This window comes from Haliotis rubra, unplaced genomic scaffold (assembly GCF_003918875.1).
Source record: "Haliotis rubra isolate DU_JTF1 unplaced genomic scaffold, ASM391887v1 Scf547, whole genome shotgun sequence".
Lineage (NCBI taxonomy): Eukaryota > Metazoa > Mollusca > Gastropoda > Lepetellida > Haliotidae > Haliotis > Haliotis rubra.
Window position 1 is genome coordinate 458,711 of NW_025767243.1, and position 21,019 is coordinate 479,729.

At 40.2% G+C, this 21,019-nt stretch overlaps 1 protein-coding gene and 1 long non-coding RNA gene across 2 annotated transcripts; one reads left to right on the forward strand and one right to left on the reverse strand.

Moving 5' to 3' along the window:
- The first annotated feature begins 2,061 nt into the window (after positions 1-2,061).
- LOC124253632 lies at positions 2,062-2,417 on the forward strand. The gene is made up of 2 exons (XR_006892249.1): positions 2,062-2,169; positions 2,207-2,417. It is a non-coding gene; the product is annotated as an uncharacterized LOC124253632 (long non-coding RNA).
- A 2,444-nt stretch (positions 2,418-4,861) lies between these two features.
- On the reverse strand, positions 4,862-18,553 carry LOC124253619 (calcyclin-binding protein-like). The gene is made up of 5 exons (XM_046687427.1): positions 18,423-18,553; positions 15,601-15,802; positions 10,579-10,679; positions 8,505-8,602; positions 4,862-6,074 (listed from the first exon to the last, which is right to left on the reverse strand). Exons 1-5 carry the CDS (start codon positions 18,438-18,440, stop codon positions 5,933-5,935), a joined length of 561 nt encoding a protein of 186 aa, XP_046543383.1. The 5' UTR covers positions 18,441-18,553; the 3' UTR covers positions 4,862-5,932.
- Positions 18,554-21,019: the final 2,466 nt, after the last annotated feature.

Here is a 21,019-nt window from a genome sequence, read left to right on the forward strand (position 1 = left end):
GGCCGAGGGCCAGTTAACATGAAAGGTGTCTGAAGGAAGTGGAGTTGTACACCCTCCTCTGGATCGGTCCGTTGTTACTAAACATCAATATTTACAGAAAGGCGATCCTAAACAAACCCTTTGATTGTTGTTTCCCAATGACTATTATCACTGATTGTGACCAGGCAGGGTTCGATTTATGGAAATGTACAAATTCTCTGAGAGGCATTTAGAACATGGAGCAGTAAGGAAGGATAACAATATATGGATGACTAACTATATTGCAGTGAGAGGGACGTTTCACTTTCAGTGTAGGCTCTAACACCGTTATCAAGCAAGCTTTTCTATCCTCATGCTGTTCATCACATACTTGATAACGGTGTTAGAGAGTACACCAAAACATTGCTCTCACTGCAATAAAACATGAGTGAGTGTGGTTTTACGCCGCTTTTATAAATACTCCAGCAACATCACGGCAGGAGACAGGAGAAATGGGCTTCACACATTGTACCCATGTGGGGAATTGAACCCGGGTCTTCGGCGTGACGAGCGAACGCTTCAACCACTAGGCTACCCCCCGCCCCTGCAATAAAGAATTTGTTCATCCATATGTTGTTATCCTTCCTTATGGAAATGAAACCTTGTACCCATTTCAACCTTGCGTAATAACCTAGTTGCACCAAACAAAAACAGGTTGCACCTGCTGCTCAATACAAAAATATACATAATGCTTGATTTTTGGTATTGATGATTTAGAACATCATAATAATGAAATTACATGTGTATTCTGTATCTGATGGATCATATTATCTTACAGGGCTCGATTTAATGCTTTGTTACTTGCACTGGTGCAACCCAAAATTACAAAGTGCAACCTAGTTATTAGTCTAACTTGCACCAGGCGCAAGTCAATTTTTGAGTGGGTAACCTTATGAATAAAACATCAAAATAATTCAATAGCATATTTCTGATATTACATATTGCAATAAAAACAGTACAACTGGAATTTGACTGGTGCAAGTAGGTTTTTATCTTAAGTTGCACCTGGTGCAAGTAGGTTAACATCTCATAAATCGAGCCCTGTCTTATTTCATTCAACTTCATGACATGAACACTCATTCAATCACTGCCTGTGTAGTCATCAGTCACTGCTCCCAGACAGTTCATCATACTGTTTTCCAGCTGAAGTCTGTGCTCTTTGAACATCAAAATATTAACATGCAGGGGTGCTAGTTGGTATAAATAAGAGGTTGCATTTTGTAGTTTCAGGTTGCACTTCATGTAAGTTCCAAATGCTTAAACTTAAAGGAAGTCTTGTCAGGTAATGGGTTGTGTTTTAATTAGATGTGGTTGGGTGTGAAATGGTTTGGACCACTGTAAGAATATGACCATGCCTTTATTAAGTCAATCCATAATGAAATACTTTGATGCAACAGGGCTGCAGATAATTTTTCAACATCAGGAGTACGTACTCCTTATTTTTTCAATATAGGAGTACTGGAAAAACTTAAGAGTACATTTAGAGTACAGAATGGAAATTAGTAATCAGTATTCTTGTGTTTCGTTTGGTATATGCACCACAACATTGCTACTTTTGTGTAAACAGGCCAATAAACAATAAAACAATACTTTTTCATATAAATATGTCTGTAAATGATTCATACATCATTGCTGTGGTGCATATCTGCTACGTTTTCGAAATTATTTCCTATCGTATCGTGCATATTTTTTATCCGTACATACGTCGATACGGCCCTTATCTGGAGCCCTGATGCAACTTTGTATGTTGAATGCAAATTTGTACCGCAGTAAACAAATTTCCCACATATATTTCACTTCTACCAATGAAAACGATGAAAGGTTGACACGAAATCAAACTGAAAAGATTTCCAGTAAACACGGTATTACTACTGTGGGCATGTCCAATATTTCACTTGATTCTTACCCCAGTGATTACCTTTATACTAGGTTAAAGATTTTTCATATAATTTCTTTCTTTTATGAGTCCATGATCTCAATCTTTACACTCAACCCCATACATAGTAATTAGGGCTGGGACGGGTAACCCGGATACCCGGGACGGGTGGGTAATGAGTTGAACCCGGGTACCCGTCTCAATACCCGGACTCGTTATGATCACGTGACCAATAGATTATACAATGTAATATGTTATTCTTTCATGATCAAATGGTTGTGTTGACTTTGAAGATTTAGACATAATTTACAGTCACCTGTTTTGAATATAATACATGGTTAAGAGATTGAAAAACTCAAAATTTTAGCGTTAGAGCTGAAGAATATATTGCCATTTGTTACAAAATTGATGTCAGGAATTAACATAACAGGTATCCGGGTAGGGTAGGGTAATAGGGGGTGGGGTACCCGGGTAGACAATTTGGACCCGTCCCAGCCCTAACGGTAATGTCTCCATACATACAGAAAGAAAATGAGATGGGAAGTATACCGACCAAAGCTGTTAGGATGTGAGTTTCTGTTTTGAACTAATGCAGACGCAGACTGTAAGATCTAGACATGAGACCAATGTTTTGTCTTGTTTTATGGATGGGTCTCTGAGACTACTTCACACAGGTTTGTATCCACAGTTTTCCTCCATCACCCAAGGATTCAAAATGATATTTCTGGGATAAAATAATTCGTCAACTAATTACAAAAAGCTGTGTATATTTCAGGGAGGCCATATGAGATGGGTGATCTTTGAGTGAACCCCACCATTGCTGGACACATGTAGATTAGACGTCGACAAGGCTCTGGGCATGTTGCACACAGAGTCATACAAGAAACTTGGTTGCTAGTGCAGACATCTGCAAAGTTCTTGCACATGTTGCACACAAAGTCATACAACTTGGTTGTTAGTGCAGACATCTGCAAAGTTCTTGCACATGTTGCACACAAAGTCATACAAGAAACTTGGTTAGTGCAGACATCTGCAAAGTTCTTGCACATGTTGCACACAAAGTCATACAAGAAACTTGGTTGTTAGTGCAGACGTCTGCAAAGTTCTTGCACATGTTGCACACAAAGTCATACAAGAAACTTGGTTAGTGCAGACATCTGCAAAGTTCTTGCACATGTTGCTACAAAGTCATACAAGAAACTTAAAGTGCAGACATCTGCAAAGTTCTTGCACATGTTGCACACAAAGTCATACAAGAAACTTGGTTAGTGCAGACATCTGCAAAGTTCTTGCACATGTTGCACACAAAGTCATACAAGAAACTTGGTTAGTGCAGACATCTGCAAAGTTCTTGCACATGTTGCACACAAAGTCATACAAGAAACTTGGTTAGTGCAGACATCTGCAAAGTTCTTGCACATGTTGCACACAAAGTCATACAAGAAACTTGGTTAGTGCAGACGCCTGCAGTTCTTTGCAACATGTGCACACAAAGTCATACAAGAAACTTGGTGTTAGTGCAGACATCTGCAAAGTTCTTGCACATGTTCACAAAGTCATACAAGAAACTTGGTTAGTGCAGACATCTGCAAAGTTCTTGCACATGTTGCACACAAAGTCATACAAGAAACTTGGTTGTTAGTGCAGACATCTGCAAAGTTCTTGCACATGTTGCACACAAAGTCATACAAGAAACTTGGTAAGTGCAGACATCTGCAAAGTTCTTGCACATGTTGCACACAAAGTCATACAAGAAACTTGGTTAGTGCAGACATCTGCAAAGTTCTTGCACATGTTGCACACAAAGTCATACAAGAAACTTGGTTGTTAGTGCAGACGTCTGCAAAGTTCTTGCACATGCTGCACACAAAGTCATACAAGAAACTTGGTAAGTGCAGACATCTGCAAAGTTCTTGCACATGTTGCACACAAAGTCATACAAGAAACTTGGTTGTTAGTGCAGACATCTGCAAAGTTCTTGCACATGTTGCACACAAAGTCATACAAGAAACTTGGTTAGTGCAGACATCTGCAAAGTTCTTGCACATGTTGCACACAAAGTCATACAAGAAACTTGGTTGTTAGTGCAGACGTCTGCAAAGTTCTTGCACATGCTGCACACAACAGCAAATAAGAAACACTGCTGCTAGCACTACATAGCCTAAACACTTGGTCCACAGATTCTCTCTCGATAATTCATTAACTATGTTACAGCATATTTACGTATTCACCTCTGATCGAAAAACATAATGTATACAAACCCTGAAGTATTGATGAAGCTTTTAATGATATTCCACCAATATTGCCACAGAGGCTCCCAAACATTGCTTTTACATGCTGTACTCATGTGGAAAATCAAACTATGGACTTGGGCTAAACCAGTGAATACTTTCACCATAAGACCCTTCTGCCCAATGATCCAACAACTTGAATATCTATGCAGCATCTCAATCACACAGAAAAAACTGGTGATGAAGAGTCGAAGACAGTGTTCATAACATAACATAATACATGAGGGTATAATCTTAACAATTTAAACGTCATGATTTATGATTTGAATCTAGGGCTGCAACGATTCTGTTCGATTCATTGAAAATCGAATCTGACACCTTAGATTTTTGATAACCATATCACCATTTTGATTTGATATTTGAATATATATTTAAATTATTTCCACACAGCAAGAATGTAATTTTGACTCCAACTCGAGCAGTTTCGAGTGCTGAAATAAGGCGAAACGTGATTGGTTGAACTGGGCTAATTATCCAATGAGAATTGTTGTTGGTAGACATCGCAAAGTTGACTGTAGAGTTCACACTAAAAAGCTGACTCACTTGAACTCTGAGAGGTAAATGAAATCTGATGTATTTACTTGTATGAATCGAACCGAAAGTGATCGAATCGAGGGTCTAATATGGAAAATTATTTCATACTTAGAGGCAGTTCTTCACTATGTACACACTAGTATTTGACAATATGACCATGAACTTAAAAATATTTATCCTCATAAAACTGTAAACAATATGTATCTGAGAATCATGCTGCCAAGTTTTGACTACAATGCTGGATGTGCCAACCAAGACCGATCTGCTCACATTTATACTACTCAAAAAAGTTAAAGACCACCTGATTTATACAATAGAATATATGTCATGACTGATTAATAACAGTAGTATGAAAAAGAATCTGTGTTCCTTAACATTTTTTGAGTAGCATATAACCCAAAAGAATGATGACGAGTTCTACCCTCACTCTACACAGGACTCCATACACTGATACAGTGAGAGTGAGTGAGTATAGTTTTACGCCGCTTTTATTCCAGCAATATCATGGCGGGGGACACCAGAAATGGGATTCATTGTACTCATGTGGGGAATCGAACCCGGGCCATGTGCGTGACGAGCGAACGCTTTAACCACAAGGCTACCCCTCCGCTCGTAGGACAAAGTGACGCTTGACCATGTGCCTTGTGTGTCATTTCAAAACCAATTTCTTCTGGTGTCTCTTTTGCAGGAGCTTTTTCAGAAATTTGGAAAATATTTGATCAGGTCTTTGGCATGACGAGTGAACGCTTTAACCTCTAGGCTACCGGCCCCTCACTGATTCAACACCACAATACCAAATGCTAATACATCCATGTTTCAGCAAAATTAATGAAAACAATTATTGAAGCTTGAATTGAGATGATATCAATAGCAACAAATTCATATCAAAACAGGTGAACATGGTGAAAATACGAGCAGTCTGTAGTCAATATTAGAACCATTTCGTAGCATATTTTTCAAAAGGTACATTTAAAAAAGAGACAAAAGCATGTGTCTGACAGACAGAATGGTATTATTTCAGTCATACCCACCATGTGTCGGTGATTAAAACCCACCCCCACCCACAAGATGCCCCGCCCGCCCCCCACCCCATCCCACCCCCACAAGTTGCCTCACATTGCGGGTGTCTTGTCCCTCCTTCCGTCCAAGCCCTTGGCGATCGTTAAGCTTCATATCATCATCGCCACCCTATCCCACCCCACCCCAAGTTGCCTCACATTGCGGGTGTCTTGTCCCGTCCTTCCGTCCAAGCCTTGGCGATCGTTCTCTTCATATCATCATCGCCATCCTCGTACATGTTCTGCATCATCTTCATCAGGCTTGCATTGGGGTCTTCCTTGTCATCGATTGGTGGTCTGAAAGGTTACCATGGCAACATGTTTATCAGCAGACTACTATGTATGATATGCATGATTTATCATCCAAAACTGTGTTCCACAGGAGATATCGCTTGTGTGAGATCAAACGATATCTCCTAGGAGATATCGTTTTGACAGTAGATTTTGTACAATGCCCTGACAATGCTATGACGTCATGTACTTGATGACGTCACAATGCTATGACATCGCTGCACTGCAAGTCTAATGGCAGTACCATGTTCAGAGATGTACATTTTTCATTGAAAATTAATGAAGAGTGATTTTGGATGATAAATAGAATCTCACCCTCGTGTCTTCTGATATCAAATAAATCAACACTCGTTGATAAAAGTAAAAATATCCTCGGCAAGCCTCGGATATTTGTAACTTTATCAACTCGTGTTGATATAATTGATATCAGAAGACACTTGGGTGAGATTCTCTATTTCTTGCATGAAAAGTGATTGACTTTAGTTTTATGCCACTTTTAACAATATTCCAGCAATATCACAGCGGGGGACACCAGAAATGGGCTTCACACACTGTACCCATGTGGAGAATTGAACCCAGGTTTTCAGCATGACAAGCAGACGCTTTAATCATTAGGCTGCCCCACTGCCCCTTGTATGAAATGATAAAATGTCACCTTGGATGCATATGAGAATGAAGTTTCAGGATTGTGTCCCACCAAACGATCTTGGCATTAAGATAATCATTACTCCCTTCTCAAACAAACTGGTGATCAAACCACTGAGTCTGGTTTGCAGAATGGGCTCAGGTCATTTTAGGTGTAGTTTGTTTACAAACTTCAGTAAAGATGTGAATTGGTTATAATACAGATTTTACCAGTCTTTCCACCAGTCATTGTTTTCATGACACATACTCAGTGAGTGAGTGAGTGAGTGAGTAAGTGAGTGAGTGAGTTTTTGGCAATGACGCAGCTTTTAACACCCAGGGGACACCAGAAATGGACTTTACTCAGCATGTCTAATGCTAAGTTACAGTGACGCTAACACCATCCCATCTCGCATCCATGTTACGTGCCCTACTGGTTAAGAGCACTTTATAATAGAGCAGCATAAACAATCAGTCCGTTACTAGCCCTGACCAGGTGCCTCTTTACCGGTTCCACAATCATGCCATGACTATCATCCATTTCCACTCAAGCGTGATCTCACCCACTTTCACATAAGGACAAACTTTATGGATGAACAATGTCGTGTCTTCACCATAATCGACCATAGTCGATGACAGAACAACTTACATTAACGTGACCGCAGATATGTTTATTTCCCTGGGTTACATGCAGGGGGTTCCCAAAGGGACGTCACTCTGGTTTGTAACTTGTTACAGCGACAAGGCTTCCGGAGTTGTCTCCCTTATACCGTTGAAAGTAAAGACTTAAGTGTCCATATACTACACACAATTTCTTTATTCAGGTGATGCGACGTTTCGATGCAGATGCTTGTATAGTTGTGTCGAAACGCATCACCTGAATAAAGACTTTGTTTATCCATAGTTTGTCCTTATCTGACTATACAACTTCAAGAAATGCCACTCAAAGAAGACACCCACTTTCATTCTTCAACACACGTTTTTGCTTTTCTATCTGACTGTATTTATTTAATGGTTTTGAATCAGGAAATTCATTTCAAACAACCCTGACAATCCTTTTCTTCTGCTGCTGGCATTATGGCATATCAACAGACAATAAGTGTTTGCCACCAACATGGCAATGTCCCCCAAGATATTTCAGGAATATAGTAGATTTGAATGTATAGATGCAGATGCATATATCCACTGTCAGTATCAGTGTGTATTAGGGCTGGGATGGGTCCAAATTTTCTACCCGGGTACCCCACCCCCTATTACCCTACCATACCCTGATACCCATTATGTTAATTCCTGACATCAAATTTGTAAGAAATGGCAATATATATTCTTCAGCTTGGAGGCTAAAATTGGGTGCAATGTTTTGTGAGATATCGCATTTACATAAGTTTGAAAACGGGTCAAAGAATCATGGTGACCTTAGAGATAACATCAAGGTCACCCAAATTCGCTGGTGTCTTTGCAATCACCCAATGTAGGCTGTCACCAAATTTGAAGACATTGGGTACAACAGTGCATGAGATATTGCATTAACAAGAGTTTGAAAAGTGGTCAAAGTGTCAGGGTGACCTTGAAAATAAAGTTCAGGTCACACAAAACGACTGGTGTCTGCGTAATCCCCCAATGCAGGCTGTCACCAAATTTGAAGACATTGGGTACACCAGTGCATGAGATATCGTGTTAACAAGAATTGGGATGTACATACGGATGTACGGACATACGGATGCTGCTGAATACATAGTCCCCAGTTCCGTGTTGCGGTGGGGGACAAAAAAAGATATATCTGGCACAGAGAAGAATGAGTGGAAATCTTACTTTTTTACTCCTTTGGCTTTTTTCTCTGCCTCCGTGACGTAAGCCCAGGTGATGGACGAAGACTTCTTCATCATGAGCAACACACAGTCGGTCTTCACCTGGTACAGAGGGGAGTCACGTCACAATACACTCATGGAGAGACTTCTGGTGGGAAGCTTTAGAAGCTTTAAACTGGCTTAATGTTGAACACTTAACTTACAGTAACTGTAGTGAGCGAGTTTTACACCTCTCTGCAATATTTCAGCATTATAAGTGGGGACACAGAAATGGGCTTCACCCATGTGGGGAATCGAACCTGGGTCTTCGGTTTGACAAGTGAGCACTTTAACCACTAAAGTAATGTCGGAAATAGAAAAAAACTGTTTTTAGTTTTTTCCCTAAAATTTACACAACTGCAAATAGCATATGTCGGAATAACCCACATTGGCCTAACTGGGCGTTCAGTGGGATGCATAATAGGATATCCAGAAAAGCATGTTTACTCGTAAAATCGGGCAAAACTTAGAAAAAGTATGAATGGACACCGAAAACAATAGATCAGACTATAGATGGCAATTAGGTACTCAGCCTAGTATGACCACGGACCGTCGAGTCACCTGGCATGAAATGCATGTGCTGCCCACAGGCACAAGGGGTCATCTCAAACATATTTTATGCTTTTTCATGTGTATTGAATATGTCTCTATTGATTAACATCTGATGTGCCTTTGTTTCCTAAGGTTTATGTTGAGATATGTAAAAGAGTATGATACCCATAGAAAAGCTTAAATCAGCCATTGTATTATTTCAAAATATATAGGTGGTATGAACACCCAAAGATCAACAGGACTGGATATTATTTGTATGACATGCTGTTTACTTCTCCAGTTTATTCCCCTAAAGGACTATCTTATCTTAGCTGATATCTCTATGCCCCAGCCCGACCCAACCACCGTCTGCGACACCCATCCTGGTTTTGCTTTTGAGACGGCCCCTCCTACCTGTTTCTTTTTATAGTGATAGTGAGGCTTAATGGTGTCAGTATCAAAGTTATTATTTTTTACGTCTGCTATCGTTAATAATGAAGCTAAGTCTAATTTCAAAATGGGCATTTAAAAAGTGCCCTTTGTCATGCCATATCATCGCACACTAATTTGCATAAAACCATGGTCTGTTCTAAATACGTCGCTTTGGACTTCGTCTTTACTTCAGTTCTGGGCCCCAATCAAGAAAGCGTTCATAACTCTACTGGCTACCGAACAGCTATCACCATATTTTAGCGGTATTTACAAAATTACTCAGCCGTTCGTTAATTCAGTGAAACAGAATTAATTAAGATACTTAATTAGCTATTCACCGATGTGTCCAGCCCCTTCACTGCCGCCAATCATGTTTTTATATAACCCGGCGGAAGGGAATCATGGCAGTATAAATAGTTGTTTTCTCACAACTAACTGTAACACTTATCGCCATTCAGAATTTCTCATGCCATTCGTGAAATAATATATATTTATACCATACAGTAACCTCGAATAATTGATTGTGTGACTATTTGAATGTTTCTTTTACAGTAGATTGATAGGGAATGAAACAATTAATGACTTGTGAACTAGCACTTGCTATTATATAGGTTGACGGACATCCCCCTGACTAAGTTAAAATTTTTTTATAGGGTTCATAACTTTATCTTTATTTTTTCTCTTATGTTACTTGCCGTGAAGAGTTTTCTTTTGCTGTCCTTTATTGTTGTCAAATACCGTGGGGAAAAATACCGGAATTGTAATTGACCTGAACTGCGCACGTGTGATACTGATGTATTGGCGATAACTGTTAGACGGCGACAAATGTTCAGCTGGCCAGTATAGTTTATCATATGCTTACGAATGTTGTAGTAACCCACAGACACAACCTATGGTAACTGGCATTTACTACTATTCTGTGATTCAACTTCCAGTAACTGGCATTAAATACAGCTCTGCGATAAAACTAAACTTACGTTAAGTGGAACCACTGGTTATACATCCAGCTCAAGTCAGCTGGTGTCAGGAACTACTGCGACATTAAGCAGGCTCCTGGAGGCAGTTCTGACACTAACCTTATGGTAACTGTTGTCTGGGGTGATCTCCTCACAAAGTCGAGCGATGAACAGTTCGTGGCTCTTATTGTTGAGGCCCTTTACAAGAAGCCTCACCAGACCTGGTAACAGAAGGATTCTTTACATGGCATTTAAAAGTTGATATGATGAGCAAGGGACATGATTCCATGGATATTACAATGAGTTATACTTTATCACAGGGACATCACTGTTAACAGTGTTTATCCAGCCTCATGTAAGAATGTCGAGTTTTGATTGGTTCACGTGACTCTGATAAAATACCATGTACACCCGTCACGATCCACAAGCAGGGAGTACAAAAGTCATATTATCCCGCCACGCCTCGGTGACCACGCGAAGTGAGAAAAGCGTGCATCGCCAAGCCTTTAGTAAAGTGCGCTGCATTGAGGTCAATCGATCAGCTGTTGTCAACATGGCAGCAAGGAAACGTTTTGCCACAACAACTGAGAATGAAATTGAAGCAAAACATTTGGCTAGATAAATGCGTTATCACATCGTGTCTCGGGAAATACAACCTTACTCAGGACTGATAAAACCCTGTATTTCCCTCGACACGATGTGATAACTTATATAGTATCTACACTGAAGCATCCCACACACTATATTAAAATAGCTGTAGATCCATAGAGTTACCTCCCTTGTTCACCTCATTTCTTCATGGTCAGAAGGGTTAGACAATTGTATATACAGACAGATTGTTTATTATAGTCTCACCTCACAGTCATTTTAATAAAAACATACATACATAATATATACATGTTATAAATTGTACATAACTTAAGACAAAATAAGCGTAAAAGTAACATGCCACCTGTACAAAGCATAGGCGCCTGACTCTGATATATTTATAAGTATGACCTATATATATATATAAGATATAAGAACTGTGTGTCAGTAAATCGAAACAAAATGGCGGCCCGGCTCGACTCGGCTGGGTTTTGGTCTGACAAACGCTTCCATCGCTTTGACCGTTGGATAAACTGCACAATTTATGCTCAGCTGACCTCTGTAAAGTACCTTGCGTATCACTAACCTAGTGATTTTATTCTCATTTAAAGCTTTCAATAATTTTGCCGTCCATTCTCACACGAAGTCAGGACATATGCCCGGAAGTAAACAAATCTCAGGCTACAGACCCGCACCGAATAGTAGAGCGAGTCTCTGATTGGATAATATAGTTGCACGTTAAAAGAGGTGGGAATAATAGAAGACGCATCGGTGCTCATGACGTTGGTCACTGGATTGTCTGGTCCAGACTCGATTATTTACAGACCGCCACGATATAGCTGGAATATTGCTGAGTGTGGCATAAAACTCAACTCACTCACTCACACATTGTACCCTTGAGGGTAATCTAACAGAGGCCTATGACATGACAAGTGAACACTTGACCACTAGGCTTAGCTAACATGACTGACATGAGACAATGCATTCTCTTCCCACAGAGGTTACTTGTCATATCTTCCTACGAACCTCCGGTTCTCGTAAAATCCCCTAGCGGCAAAAGATCGCAAAACGAATTATCTCCCTTCTTTCTATCCAATCAGAACACGTGTTACATCGACCTAGATTCAACTTGACTAACAAAAGCAAATGTGGGGCCACAAATATCCCCCCATCTGCCGGGGATTTGTGTTGATGTTACACACAAGACGTTTAATGGCTAGCTTGTCCGTTGTCAACGAGGGCGATGGAGACGCAACTGATCCGCCATAACATGACTGAGTTCTGTCTAGAAGAAACGTTTGCGCATCGCGCAGGGGAAGAAGTTTAGTTTTCTCGAAGCATACGGAAATTACTGAGGCCTTGCGAATGATCACTTTTGAAACAACGTCGCTGATTGCACAACTAAATCTGATTGCCTCCAATCACGAGTTTTGAACGCTCACACCATGAAAGGGCCGTATTAGAACAGAGGTTACGTAGGAAGATATGACAGGAGTAACCTCTGTGGGAAGAGAAGTGAGACATTGAGGAAGAATGTGGATCAGTGGGTTACCTGTCTGTAAAGGTGGACGTGACATTCTCAGCGGGGGATGCCCTGGACGCCATCCAGTGTCACATACAGCTTCATGAACTTGTCTGACTGGTCCCAAGCTGTCATGGAATACAACGTAAGTCAACACACACAATTCTCTTTCAATGAAATTTCATGCAAAATTAACAACATATTTTCAGTGGCATATTAAATGGTCATTGATGTGAGCACTGGTTGTTGTTTTGCTAAAACATTTTCTCATATTGAAATACCTTCCTCATCCTGCTTTTTGAAAAATACTAAAAAGAAATCCAAACAATACATCTGTGGGATAGTGACAGGTACAGTTAACTGCGTAAATATCAATGAGATAGTTTGGTTTTATGCTGCTTTTAGCAATATTCCAGCAACATCACGACAGGAGACAAGAGATATGGGCTTCACACACTGTACCCCGTGGAAATCGAACTCTGGTCTTCGGGTGTGACGAGTCACTAGGCTACTCCACCGCCACACCCTCATCCTGCACACTTTGGCAGGGGTTTAAATTTTTTTTAAGAAAGTAACTTGTCCTGACTAATTTTCCACTTGCCCTGATTTTATGACATAATCATGATGATGTAATTATGAAAGAAGAAATCAACATGGTATTTGATGTTAATGTTTACTGGACTATTTATTGAAAAGTGATAAAAAGCAAAGAAAGATAACTCTACTTTATTATCATTGCGAAATTGAATAGCTACATTTTGAGCAGATATGAAATTAAAATCCAAGTTTATTTGCAGTTTGAAACCATAAGTAGAAATTATCTAGTAGCCCACGGACAAGTAAGATACCATTATTTGATTGCCCGAAATGAAAACTGACTTGTCCCGGGCATCGGGCGATGGGATTTTTGAACCCGTTTGGTAACCAAGAACATCACTGTATATGAATGCAGTCTGAGCACATACTGGCCACAGCACTTGCTTGAATCTTTCTCATTGGAAGCATGCGAAGATTTGATTCATTGCTTGAAAAACGCCCTATGATGTAAAGTGGATGTTAGGTGATGGAGGTGAGGTGAAATGATGTTAATACCACATTAGTGAGTGAGTGAGTTGAGTTTTACACTGCACTCAGCAATATTCCAGCTATATGGCGGCGGTCTGTAAATAATCGAGTCTGGACCAGACAATCCAGTGATCAACATCATGAGCATCGATGACATGTGTCAACCAGGTCAGCAAGCCTGACCACCCGATCCCGTTAGTCGCCTCTTACGACAAGCATGGGTTACTGAAGATCATTCTTCTAACCCAGAACTTCACGGGTATAACATCACATTAAATACTAACGCACTTTCAAAGCAACAAGCCCCAGCATGTGTGTATGTAGTCTGGACTTATGACTGAATGCCAGTCATAAAATGGCTACCCTACTCAGAGACAGTAGACCAGTCAATGTTTTGTCCATTCAACATCAGGCATGATGACAACATGTTCCATCTTTTAATCTCTTTTGGTACGTGAGAAAAGCAATATTTCAGCAATATGATAATAATAATGCTAATTTTTGCGCCTAAAATCCAACCCAATGCTTCTTTCGTGTTACATTATTACCCTGACGGAATTGTACTTTCAAAGCTGCTACTAAGCGCTCCGCCAACCGTATAGGTCCATACATCCACTTCTCAGGCACCCATTTTGAACAGCTGGGTGGACTGAGTGCAATGTGGATGAAGTGCCTTGCCCAGGGACACAACACAGTATGAGACCCAGGTCACAAATTTTGGTGTCTCCACCGGGATTCGAACCTGGGCCTTTGGCATGAGAGGCCAGCATGCTAACCACTACACCACTGTGCTCCAAATGGCTGGGGACACCAGGAATGGGCTTCACACGTTGTACCCTTGTGGGGAATCAAACCCAGTTCTTTGGCATGATGAGCCAATGTTTTAACCACTAGGCTACCCCACCACCCCACTTTTGGTATATTGCAGCTGAGGATCGAACAAAAGACTTTTCACTCTCTGTAAATCTCCCATTTAGCAAGTTTCCACTTTACAATGAGTCAGAGATAGTTGAGATTTTAAGTCACATCCGCAATATTTCAGCCATATTGTGACTAAAACCAGTCATTAATTTATGATAAATACATATTATTTATAAAACCCTGTCAACGAAGGACAGTATTATTACTAGACTATCACAGATCTGTTAAAACTAGATCAGAGAAAGTTAAAATCAGATACGAAAAATTAACTATACGAGATAAAAAGTGGCAAGGGATCACTAGCTATAGCAAAGGAAGTGAGGTCACCATACTAGGGACCGACGGGGACTTACAATATGTCTGCTTCCTGCATCCATTTTGGGCTGGCTTCCTAATAAGCTGGCTGGGTTTTATACCATCCCTTCAGCTGCTAACGATTGTAGAGTAATGGCATGTGGGTGTATGAAATAAGTGGGCTTTTTCTGTTCCGATGTGCGTATTTCAGTCATTTTACTCACCTAAGATGCCATTGAGTAAGCTAGGATGTTCTGCCGGACGGCAAAAAAGTTTACAGCTAGCCAGCCCGATGGTCTGGTAACAAACAAAAGTTATAGATGCAATTAAACATCACTAGACAAGATTATTTATAAATCTGAGTAAATTCACCATATCTTAGTGTCAAGATCTGGTTAAATCCATTTTGGGCTGGTACCATTTTGAAGTTACCACTAATACCAGCCCTGATGTCTGGCTGGGTTTCTGGCTTATTTCATACACTGGTAATGGTACTATATTGGTAGCCATGTATCTAAAAACTACAAATATTCTACGATTAAACATGATGGTAAATATGAATATTCATATTTTACCCGGATACACAGCTTATCTGGGATTCTGTGATTCAAGTGGACTTACATACCCTCTCAAGAGGACAGTAATTTTACAGTACTTCAACCCCCATTAAGGGTACCGCCACCCACTTTATAATAAAGAAGACCAACAAATTCACAAAATAACATCACCAGAGGGACACTCCAAGAACTCACCATACTTCTTGATCTGCTCAGCGAGCACCTTGACCTCCTGTCTAGTGGTGGACTGTGGGGCAAGTAGGTTGACAGGGGCAGGGTTTTCTTGCAGAGCTATCGCTGACTCGATCTTCTGTATTTCCACAGACAATGCTTTCTGGACCCGGGGACGGGTTGACTCATTCTCAAACTTCTTCAGCTCCTCAATGTCTTTCTTCAGCTACAACATATTGACAGATTCCTACAGTGTTCTCCAAATGTATGTAGCTGTTATTATCTCAACAAGCTCAAGGTGTATTCTGTTATGTCCTGTATTAACGTACCATTGTTTCTGTAGTAAGGTGTATTCTCAACATGCCCAATGTATAGTGAGTGAGTTTGTTTTTACGCCACTTTTAGCAATATTCCAGCAACATCAAAGCGGGGAACACAAGAAATGCGCTTCACACATTGTACCCATTTGGGGATTCGAACCTGGGTCTTCGGCATGACGAGCCAATGCTTTAACCACTAGGCTAGTATTAAACCACCACCCCCACCCCCCAATGTATAGTGAGTGAGTGAGTTTGTTTTTACGTCACTTTTAGCAATATTCCAGCAACATCACGGAAGGGAACACCAGAAATGGGCTTCACACATTGTACCCATGTGGGGAATCGAACTTAGGTCTTCAGTGTGACGAGCGATTTGCTTTGGTTTAACAACTAGATTAATCAACCACCCCTTGCCCAATTATAACTGCTTCTACACTACAATGTATATCTGTTTCTGTGTCAAGGTGTATCATCAATTCATATGTGTGGGTGAGTGAGTTTAGTTTTACGCCGCTTTTAGCGATGTTCCATCATCATCAAGGTTCGACACCACCTCCAAACGATGACAAAATAATGAATATACCTGCACCAAACGTTATTTTAAAACAAAAAAAGTTCGACACAATGGTGTTTGACGAGTCAGTCCGTATGGCTTTACGTTGCTTTAAGCAATTATATTCCAGCAATATCACGGCGGGGACACCAGAAATGGGCTTCACACATTGTACCCATGTGGGGAATCGAACCCGGGTCTTCGGGGTGATGAGCGAACAATGTGTGTGTAATTTCAGAGTAAAAATATTATATAATACTTATTCTGACTCATACTGTTTGCCTCGATGTCCCATAGCCAGCGATACAGTTTAAACTGAGAGAGTGACAGTCGTTGGCTGGTCACATGGGAGGCCGGTGTGCATGTGCAGTGGTGGGGTTCTATTTGGGTGACATGTATGATCAACCTCTTTGGACATGTGGACAAAGTGTTGACTTCAGGCCAGAAGGTTCATAATTAAATCCCTTCAAGCGACTTGGAGGTTATATACCCACTACATGTACATACAGTACTTTACCATGTTTACAGAACTGCCTCTGTCTTATAATTGACAGTTATATCAACCACTGTTTCTTGTATTTGTGTTTTGTCCAAAAGTTAAACTATCCCATTTGATACAACAATAAAGGAAGCATTTTCCATATTCACTTTAGGAGTCTTTAGTAATATGTCGTTAATCTAAAATATAAAATTTTAAGTTTAGAATATAACAGTGTATGAAATAAGGCCTGTCCGACTGCCCAGGTCTGACGGACGGTCTAAATCTACAGCTAGCCAGCCCGATGGTCTGGTAATATTTTTAGATAACATATTCCATTAATCTGAGTAATTTTCTTTGGATTGTCTGGTCTGGTTAAATCCATTTGGGGCTGGTAACATTTTGAAGTTACCAGCTCTGATGTCTAGCTGGGTTTTTGTCTTATTTCATACACTGAATATAATTATGGAAACATGTTTATATGGCTACTCTTCAATGGCCTTTCTCCTCCACAATTATTACTTAAAAATGCCAGAATGCCAGCCACTCTGGAGCATGTTTTACAATAGCTGATATCCCTGAATCAGAGCTTAATCAGTGAGTGAAGTTTCTGCAGAGTACACTGTGCAAGAATGGGCGGAATTCAGCATATTAGCAGGTCAGCAATAAGCAACATGATTAAGCTTAATATGACCGAGGTATGTATTAACACTGGCTTTGATTCCAATCAATCTGTCAATAAGTCTCCATAAGAACAAGCTTTCTCTATAATTTGCCAGTTTAATCTGTGCAATGCTTGGGTTCTCAGCTTTGTTCTGAGGAGCTCTACTGTTTGGTAGACAGTTGAACTGTGCATGAGCTGAAATGACACCAAACTCAGAAATTGTGAATGATTTAAAAACACCTAGCAGGTCCTTTAATTCAGATATTTTCTTAAAGCACAGATGGTTTCACGGGGAAATTGCTCTCATTTGGATTATAATGAACAGGATAAACCATATAATTAGTGTTGCTTTTCATGGATTGTTTTAGGCACAAATGGCCGATCTCGAGAACTGTACAATTGTTCTTGGACACTCAGCCTCTGGTGCACAGACCTACATGAAGACAGAAAATACTTCTAAAAATTGTTTTTAAAATATGTGCCATTCAGCTACCGGTGTTCCAAAATAAGCTTACTGCTTAGGTCTGGCGGTCAGAGGTGATGTGTGATATGTTGATTGCGGTACCATTTGAATTCACATTTCGGCCGTATTATTACAAAAGGGTGGCAAAGTTGTTTATCAGCTGTCCCTCTCATGGCTCACGAACCCTTTCGTTATATAAACATCAAACAATACAAAGACTTAAATTCAACAATGAACATGCACGTTAAAGAATATTCTAGAAACCCTGCATGAAGTAAATACACTTGCGTCGTGGTTTACTTTCATCACCGTAAACTGGATCTAATACAGAATACCAAATATTTTCATCTAGTTCAAACACAACTTACCTCTTCTATCGATGCCATGGTTACGGAATATAAGCAGAAGTTAACACAGTTGGAAATACCTGGCTGTTTGGCCTCACGTGGGATTCCCCACTGTGGTTAACTTCCGGTATTCCCGCGCTGAAACATTCGGATCCTCTCGGCAGTATGTTAGTTATAGACTGGTATCCTGTCCTCCTTCGCTTTACAAAATTGAAGTGACGCGGTGCGCAAGCGCTTTTATATAGCCAAACCAGTCTAGAGAGTCATTCCCAATCCTCACCATTCGTATCTTTCCGTGACTTACATTTGGCTCATCCCAGAGTAGCGAAAGTAGGTGAAATTTCTGAATGATTCAGACAGGCTTGTTTTAGAAAACAACATGCCTACTTTACTATGGGTTCGAAATATTGCCATTTTCTAATGCGGACAACATTTTAAAATTTATTAAAGTTTTCATATCTCAGAAATTATGTATCGTTCCGGATATTTAGTGTATGCATTTGACTAGTTTTTACATGTCTATAGGGGCGGTGGGGTAGCCTAGTGGTTAAAGCGTTCGCTCGTCAGTCGGTTACATGTCTATATTACGAGTGCATGATCTGTATCACTTTATCCACAATGTATTTATCACTTTGGCTTTTTAAACCAACCGATGAAAATAATTATACTTCTATGTGGTTTTAGGTTTCAACCATCTATTGAGTGTGTATTCATGTGTTAGAGAAGTCATAACAGTCATCAGGGCTCGATTTAGAAAGTGAAAACTATACTTGCACTCGGTGCAACCTAAGGTAAAGATCTTGTTGCACCAAACAAAAACAGGCTGCTCAATATAAAATATAGCATTATTATTGGATATTTATTTTGCGCACATATCCACGCACTAGTGAATGCTCAAGGCGCTGGTATTTTCCCCTCGATCATTGGATGTCAATCTCAACGGCACATCTTATTATCAATCTCAACTCCCTGGGGATCATACAACTCTTGCTGCCACAAGGCGCACCGAGTTATTGCGGCTTTCCCATCCTTACGAGGTATTCACAGCTGGGTGGACTGGGACACATAGTCACAGTACTTTGTCCAAGTTTACTGCACGTTGCTGTACCCGCAACTAGGTGTTTGCACGTATTCATGTGGCCACCATCTGGTCAAATACCAACGGATTCGTGGGTTCTTTTAAGTGCACATGGTGTGTACTGTACACTAGGGGTTGTGACAACACTGAAAGAGTCTGCACACAAAGTTGACTCCAAGGTTTTTACACCCGGTCACCGGTGGGCTCGATCCCGGCACCTCATGCTGGATCACTAGCCTGGCACCTTAGCCAGCTCGCCCACCACGCCCACCATTATACACAGTGCTCGAGTTTTGATGATGTAGAAAATCATTACAACATAATTATTGTGGCTCTGGCAAGATCATATTATCTTACTTAGTACATGAACAGTAACAGTTATTCAATCATTTTCTGTCTAGTCATAAGAATCACTGTTCCAAACAAGTTCTTCTTCATTCTGTGTGTTCTTTGAACAGCCAAATATAAACACGCACTTGGTGCGGTAGGTTATCCTAGCGGTTAAAGCGTTCGCTCGTCACGCCGAAGACCCCGGTTCGATTACCCACATGGGTACAATTTGTGAAGCCATTTCTGGTGATCCCCGCTGGAATATTGCTAAAAGCGGCGTAAATATCAAACTCACTCACTCTTAATATTTGAGTCTTGCTTTCAGCCAGTAACAAAGATCTGTTGAAAATATTATATATTCGCAAGCTAAGCTATATGGGTTAATTAAAGTGTTGTAATACTGTTGGGTTATCAATTTTCTTCTTGCAAGCAACTCAAAGTTAAATGAGCTCCTTTTAACAAATGGAGTTTGAGTACTTTATGTAAATACGTCAGCTTAATTCGAGGCCTGGAGAAGTTTTAATGCTCTAATAGATACCTCCCCTTCATCCTGTGCTTCCACTACTCTATGGGTTATTGGGGAATATAATGACAAACAGGATATAATTCACATACAGCACATACAATGTACATTATAAGTTGTATGCTTCTCTCCAACATACAACGTATTTATCTTACCGCCATGTTAAATGTACAAAATATCATTTCATTTTATTTTGAAGATCGCTACCCACTATATGACATGTAAACAAAATGGCGTCTGCCTCTCGACTGGATTTTTACAATCAGTGAAACATATTCTGACAAGCTTAAAACTGCTATTAAAATGGTTAAATGTGTTTAAGCTGAGTTTGCAAACGATTCAATGTATAAAATAGTTTAAATAAAGTAATGAAAGTCGGTAAAATAAATGTGTACATAGTGAACTTAAAAACAACTAATCGAACGGTTTTCGAACTACGGGCACTTCATATTATGACACGGAGACTTGTTAACGCGTCATTGACCAATGAAATTAAAGTATTTTACATGAAGGTAAGATAATATAAGTTGTATGCTTCTCTCGAAGGTAATACGGTCTGATGTACGCCTCTTTGTAGCAGTGTCACCCGAGTCGGTAGGCGAGGGATGACACTGCTACAAAAAAGCGCATTAAGAACACATGTTGATCTGACTACAGTGCAAGCATTATAAGAAAATAACCATGATT